Source organism: Callithrix jacchus, chromosome 6 (assembly GCF_049354715.1).
Source record: "Callithrix jacchus isolate 240 chromosome 6, calJac240_pri, whole genome shotgun sequence".
NCBI lineage: Eukaryota > Metazoa > Chordata > Mammalia > Primates > Cebidae > Callithrix > Callithrix jacchus.
Window position 1 is genome coordinate 120,753,025 of NC_133507.1, and position 7,629 is coordinate 120,760,653.

At 40.9% G+C, this 7,629-nt stretch overlaps 1 protein-coding gene across 1 annotated transcript in view; it reads right to left on the bottom strand.

Moving 5' to 3' along the window:
- FTCDNL1 (formiminotransferase cyclodeaminase N-terminal like) overlaps positions 1–3,875 on the bottom strand; it is a 68,733-nt gene extending 64,858 nt beyond the window's left edge. Inside the window, 2 exon segments of the mRNA XM_078329137.1 lie at positions 1,897–2,018; positions 3,763–3,875. Coding sequence (XP_078185263.1) covers positions 1,897–2,018; positions 3,763–3,776 — 136 coding nt within the window. The 5' untranslated portion in view covers positions 3,777–3,875.
- Between the last annotated feature and the right edge of the window lie 3,754 nt (positions 3,876–7,629).

Sequence of the window (7,629 nt, forward strand, 5' to 3'; positions counted from 1 at the left end):
CGGTAATTAAACCTTTGGTTATGCTATTATACCTTGTTTCCCTGTCCCCTGGCAGCTCAACAATTAATCTTTTCAGAGGAAAGGAAAAACAAGTTACACCCAGGAACTACAGAGCTTACAAAGGCCCTGCACTATTAATTTTAATAATGTGAGAAGATAAACATATGTCACTCACTCATGGCCAAACAAGCATCTATAGAGTCCTGCCCTGGTGTAGGTCTAAAATTTATAACTCAGATTCCTTTACCTAAGACCTTTCTAGGCCATTTAAATGTGCTCACATTCCTTAATTAGAAAAAACTACACAGTTTATATAGTTTTATTCCACTCACTTAAAAATAAATGCTTTTAAAATATTTGTTAAAAAAAAAAAGACAGGTTCATTTTCTTAACTAGTGCTACCTTCCTTGCATTTTGAAAACCATAAAAGATGAAGTAAGAACAAGATCACGCAACCTCCTATTTTATGTAGTTTTTCAACATACTCTTAACACCTGGAAGAAAAGAGATATGATTTAATTTTTTTCATCCTAAATCTTCTCCTGAAAGCTTTTATTCTCAGTTTCATGTGATTCAATTGAATCAAATGCTGAAAGAATAAAACACTCTCTCCTGCAATTTCTTAAGCATGCATATAGAAAAAAAAAATTGCTGCTGGCAAGAGGAGCTGTCAGTGTGAATCTCAGCAGAAGTAAATTGTTTGGTATTTGTAATGGAGTATAATAGCTATAATTCCATTTGAGCTGCTGCCACTAATAAGCTGATAAAAACTGTGAGTTGAGACCCAGGCATCCATCAGTGTGTAACTTCCACAAATGTCTCTGCACATTCACCTAATCACAGAGACAGGCAACCCAATCCCATTAGATGTACTGTTTGACAATGAAGAGCCCAAGCTGGCTCTTTCCACAAAAAGCATGCAAAATCACAGCTGCATACCAACTCCAAAGGAGTTTTCTTATCAGCAATTATCAGGAATTTTCATAGACATTTCTAGTTCCAGCAAAGTTGCAAGACAGTAAGTTAAATGTGCTCATAGTTGAGACGGAGTGGGGGAAAACATGTCTTTCTTATGAAAAGCAGTAACTACATTAGAAATGACAATCGGAAATTAAAATTTAATGTCTGAAATGCTTTAGGACTGGTTTCACCTGTTGACAAAAAGTTACTGATATAGTAACAAGCATTCTATTTAAATGACTGTATACACTGTTGTGTGTGTTGGTGTGTGTGTGAAAGTAAAGACAAATAATATCTAACCATGTGTCATCACAGGAATATTTTAAGGATGAAAAAGAGTAGTATCTTTCATAGTAATACTGGCCAAGGGAATAAGGAGTTCCAGTCTTCTGTCATCAAATTGCTGAGTGATCTACGCACATCATTTAAATGCACTTGCCTAACAGTCTTTATACAGAGAAAAGAGAGTAGAAATAATAATACTATAATGATTGCATGGGCTTTGGTGGCAGGAATGCTATGAAAAGTAGTTGGTATTTGGCAAGTTTATTTTTCATTTAACCTGCTCAATAAAAAGCATAAGGTATGATTATGCTCTTTCTATTAATGATCAAATAAACAACCCATGAGGGAAACATTATACTTTTATGTAAATACATCCTCCCCAGGAGCCTGTCAATAATCTGAACAACGTGTATCTCAGAGACTCATACAAATGTGAAGAGCTGTGCTGCTGAACGTATGCAGACATTTGGAAAAGAGCATATGTGCACATCTGAGTAGCTGAGCTATCTCAGTATCCTGGAGTTGTGCAGAGCTGTAACAGCTCAAGAACAAGGAGGAAAATTCAGGAAGAAAGAAAGAAAAATGTTATGTAGATAAGGTGTACACACTAAAACACTACAGCATTCAGCTTCAGTTGTCTGGTTTTCCTACCATTTTTGTAAAGAAGAGCTACTTTTGCTGTGTTCTCAACAATGTATTTTCTTCTGGCTTCTGAAATGTTTAGTAAACAGGCAGGCAAACGAAGCCCCACTCTGGAGGAAGATATGATTTTTCTGGAATAGGAGAAAAATAATTATGTGTCTTTAGAGTTGATTTATAGTTTCATGTTTTTACTATAAAAAATCATAACTTTTTAGAAACTAGGCAGTCATAATATAAGCACTTTACTATTTCATTCCTAGAAAAATTCTAAAGCATAAAATCCCCAGATTGACTCAAATAAGAAACCATGTGTACATGGCCATGTACATATGAACATATGAACATTGGAATGACATTGGAAAATACCTGGCAGGGTCCTCAGCCTGAATTCCATCATGTAAGTGAAAGTTTTTCATTAAAGAATGTTATCCCATTTCAAGCATGGTCTTCCTTAGCCTTATCCCTATTTTCAAGGTCTGTACTATTTTATGAATAGGTATGACTTTTTTTGTTGTTAAACTAGACTCACTGGAAAAATGCAAAAAAAAAGAAACAAGGAAAATTCTTTAATATGTGGATTCTTATAAAATCAATTCTTGTGGCAAAAAAAAGTATCTATAGGCCGGCCATGGACATTAAACAAACAAATAAGGAAGCCATTTGGATGCTTTACATGACAATTATTCCTCCTTGTTTCAACAAAGTTTCTAAATCAGTTTAAAGTCTTTTCACAGAATTCTGTAACTTGAATTGAAAGATGACATATTCTGATATATATTACTAAATAATACCAGAAATGTGATTCTTGTTGAAAATAGATTATACAGGTTTTAGAGGCTGCTTTATTTTTAATGCACTAGAACGGCATTTTTGACTGATTTTTCCATACTTCAAATGATATTCATGATCTAAAGGAATTAAAACATCTTAAAATAGTAAGAAAATAATTCCCCCTTCAAGTTCAGGACCATATTACATTGGTCTCTTTTAAATATCATAACTAAAAATGAATGAGGCCCTCATGAATTCATTTAACAAATATTTGATGAGGGTCGTTTTCTGACAGGTAATGTTCCCTGTGTGAGGGATACCAACCACAGTGATCTAACTCTGAGACACACTTTATAAACTTTAGAGTTTAAGCTAAAGTGCTCTGGTGCAAATAATGGTGCTCTCCCGGAATAAATCTGCTGGCTTATTCACTAGCATCGTTCACTGGCCTAATCATCTTAACGTAGAGAGGGTTCAGGCGTCCTAGCTAGCTCAGGTTTGCAGGCAGGTTTTCATAATATGACCATCATCTCCTCACTGAAAATTCATAAAAATTCTATCATTAGGTTTTTCTAAGTATTAATAACATTGTTGTAATAAAGCAACCCAGACCTCTCGTTTCTATGTAAACAAAAAATTGCTTTACACAAGGGGTGTGGGCGTCTTCTGGTTTTCATTTGTTTTCAGTGTGTTTATGCAGCTTAATTGTCTCATCAGGCACTTTCCCAACATAATTATGCTTTTTAACAAATGGTGTTTATGGCAACCCCTAACAGTGCAAAAGAAAGGATTAGTTTCATCCTCTCACTCCACATTTTGATTCCCTGTGGACAGCTAAATCACACAAAGATGGTGTTAGAAAAATTCTCCTTCACAGCGAAACTGAAATGAGCGGCAGTACCAGACTTAGAAAGTGACCCAAACGCAAGCCCCAAAACACTCTGTGGTGGGACAGGGAGGTGCTAGTCCACCCAGCCCATCTCTTCAATTACCATTGGATGACCTCTGGTGACAGATCAAACACCCGGCCGCCCCCCGCCCCCACTCCTTCCCACCCCCAGAGGACCTAGCCCTGCAAGTGCAAAGTACAGCAGTTCACCTGACCCCGGCGCACGCATCCCACCGGCGCTGGGAGACCGCAAGGAGGCTCGCCAGGCTGCGGCAACGCGTGCGGGGACCAGAACCCCGCTGCTGGGACTCCCAGCGCAGTCCCGACTGGGTTCCTGGGTGGAGTGTGCCAGTGCCACGTGGGCTGAAGGGGAAACCGAAGTGACTCCCGGCCTCCCCGCAGGTCTCGCGGGACACAGCGGCGGCGAGGCGCAAGGTTGTTGCGCCTGGGAGTGAGGGGCGGCCGGCGGCTGCGCGCCCCTGCCGGGCTCTCGAATCAGCGGCCACGCCTGCCGCTCCGCTATTTGGAAGGGCAGAGGACTAGCGCGCGCCGAAGGGCGGTGGGGGCAGCGCAGCCGTCTAGCCCGAGTCGCCGCGCGTCTCCCGCGCGCAGCCTCCACCGCCGGCTCCGCCTCCCAGGCGCCCGGGGCGCGCCCCACCCAGCCGCGCACCTCCCGGGCTGGCTTTGCCTCTCCCTCCCTGACTAGGCACCACGAGCCTGGCGTCCCTGAACGCTTCAGATTCTTCTCAGTGTTGCCTTTTCATCTGCTCTTCTGTGTCGCCAAACCCTCCTCAATTCTCTTGTCCATTAATGACTTTAAAAGGGCATGGAATCTAATGATCAGGTCTTTGCCTATTGATCATGCACCAGAAGGGGGCTCTTCTCTGGTTTCCTTGGAAGGGACACAGGCACTCACACAAACCCTTCCGGTAAATCCCTTCCTGGAGGATTAGTGGCCCTCGTGACTGTGAACGGGACCCACCCCGGGACAAAAGCAGTCTTTGCACATACCCATTTAGTCAAAGTTACAACGAATATGAACAAGGCTTCTGCATTTCCTTTTTTTCTAGGCCAGTCAACCTTGAGAACACATTTCACTTCCAAAAAATCAGGACCTGCTTTTTTTTTTTTCGTGTAGCAAGGATTAAATGTCACCATTTTGATCCAATTTTGTTCCTGTAGTGAAATAATCACTAAATAACTACTTTGACTGAATAAATTAATTTTTAAATCTATTTTTTATTTTCTAATTATAATTTTTAAACACAGATTTGAGGAAATTAACATTTATGTGGACATTTGGTTTCTAGCCTAATGTGGCATAAAAATAAGTAACATAATGAGTGTTAAAAAAAATCAGGTTCACGATGCTTCTCACATCATCATCATTGTACTTAGATGTCACAACAGTATTATGTGCGATTATGTCAGATCCAGCCTTCTCCATCTCGGAGTGTTGGCAGGTAGGAGGGTTGTTGGCAAGAGGAGGGGTGTTAACCTCAGGATCCTGGATCCATTCCAAGGCTGGTAATTACATTCTGCCAGCCAAAATTCATCCCATAATTTTAATTGGATAAATCCTTTCTGGCCTAAGCTACTGCTATGCCTGTCAAACTGTTGCCACATTTCACCCCAGAGGTGTCTGTGTTTTAGTTGCAAGAATCAGTCCCTTTTGAGGTTGGCTTATCTGTTTAAATCCTCAAAATGCATTGGGATCCTACGGAATTAAATATATATGTAGGTATTTTTTCTACTAAATCTGCATAGAAATGCATAAAGTAGATACATACCAATGTTATTACCTAAAGACCAATACCTATCTGATGTCAGCATTCGTTAGATAATTTTGAGAGCTTTTTAACCAGATCGATATTACTTTCTTCATCTTCCCTTTTGAGAGCTTTTTTGGCTTCCAGCTATAGCTTCCGTTTTCCAAAAAAAAGTACTGTGGTGTCCAAATGTTCCTTCTATGGTAGGGCAAAGATCGGAAGCTCCTGTATTTCACCTTTCCAAACAATTGGATGATGACACTACTTGCTAAATGAGACAGCGTAATAACATTACATCGAGTCTTATCATATCCCTCCAGAGAAAACAGTGTGAATCCTGTGGGCTTCATGGTTCTAGCTGTAGCAACTGCCAGAGGGAAAGCTTTTTCCCCGGCTCCTAATCCTCTCTCCCCTCCCCATGAGACTGTTCTTACCGAGCTATAGGCTATGGGGGCATTAAGTAAGATAACATTTCTGAAAGCATCCCTTTCTCCATTCTACTCACTTCAAACACAAATGGATAGTAAACAGGGCCCCAGTGTTCTTTGTGGCAGGGCAGCGTCTGCCTCTGCCTGAGGACAGTAAGTGTGCATTTTTGAAAAATACAAGGAGACACATACCAACCTGTCCTGTGAGAAGTTTAGCGATAAGATTGAAAGTATTATTTTGTTCTCTTCAAGAATGGAAAGTTACCATCGGTTAGTTTAGGTATACCACATGTAATCCTGCCCGTTTTGTTACACAAAAGAGCTTTATGTCACATTTGTATGTGCATCTCAAGTCTCTCATTTTTATTTAACTTAGCATGATTTGGAAGGAGTCTTCCCACTTTTTGAATTAATGTATTATTCTGACTCCTTGATTCTTCTGCTAAATTCAACTTGTGGGCATTAGTTCTTTTGCTCATTATGGTTCCTGTCCAGAAAGATACAAGCCCTGGAATAGAGATCAACTAAAACTCCCAGGGGTCAGTTCTATCTATGACAACTGCTATTCCCTAACACTCCCATTAGTTTCCTGTTAGACAGAGGACACTTTTCTTTACCCTTTGTTTTCATTTTTGCACCAGGGAGAACTTAGTTCTTGTGGGTGACTTTCCTGACCCATCTGAGCGGAAGAGAATAAAAGGGAGAGGCTGCACTCTGCTGTGGCCTCACAGGTCTACCTGAGCTCACAGTCCAGGTTCTGGTTGAGCAGGGCCAGGACGAGGGTGAGGCCAGTATGTAAGTAGGAGCCAAAAAACTCAGGGAGGCAACATTTTTTAATAAAATTAATGCAGAAAAAAAATGTGGTGAACAAAACATCGAAACCTTGAGTAAAGACAGGACCCCCCCTGCACTTGCCCCTTGACTCAGCCTCACTGGCCTCACGCTGATCCTGGCCCTGCGATTGTTCCCTTGTGCCAGCCTGTTTCTGACCGTAGGCCTGTAGAGGAAACTGCGCCACTCCATCCTGCCTGCAACCTCTCTTCTGGCCCCCCAAATGGGCAACAAAACCAACAATGTCAAGGGTAGAAATTTCCAGCCCAGTGTAGACACATAATTCATACTCTGTTCAAGAGTTTCCAGACTTCCATAGTTAGGAGACAGCCAATTTATCTCAAAAGAAGGCAAGCCAGGCACAGTGGCTCATGTCTGTAATCCCAGCACTTTAGGAGGCCTGATTACTTGAAGTTAGGAGTTCGAGACCAGCCTGGCCACCATGGTGAAACCCCATCTCTACTAAAACTACAAAACTTGGCCAAGTGTGGTGGTGCACGCCCATGATCCCAGCTATTCAGGAAGGAGGTTGAGACCCGAGAACCATTTGAACCTGGGAGGCGGAGGTTGCAGTGAGCCTAGATCTTGCCACTGCACTCCAGCCTGGGTGACAGAGCAAGGCTATGTCTCAAAAAAGTAAGTAAATAAATAAATAAAAAGAAGGCAAATCCTTATTGGAACAAGGAAAAGAATCGGCTCTACTTACCTGATACATATCAGAGTTTGAAAATTAGGTTCCCTAATGTGCTGCAGAATTTTGAAATGTTTTAAAGAACCTCCTAATTAATACTATCTATAGTCTGTTTTTGTTTTTTTTTTTTGGTGTAGCATTTATTTATGTTCAGGAAAACATGAGTAGAGAATTAACCTTAAAGAGACAGAAGTCTAATTCCTAATGCAACTTGGTTTTTTTGAAAATTTCACTTTAATCACGTTTGCACTATGTCAGATTTCATTCTATCTTCTTCCCTTATGGAACACGAAAAGGTTTTCTTCTTTCATATGAATGCAGTCTGATAAATGAGAGATTTTTTTACAAGTGACCCTAGTTGTC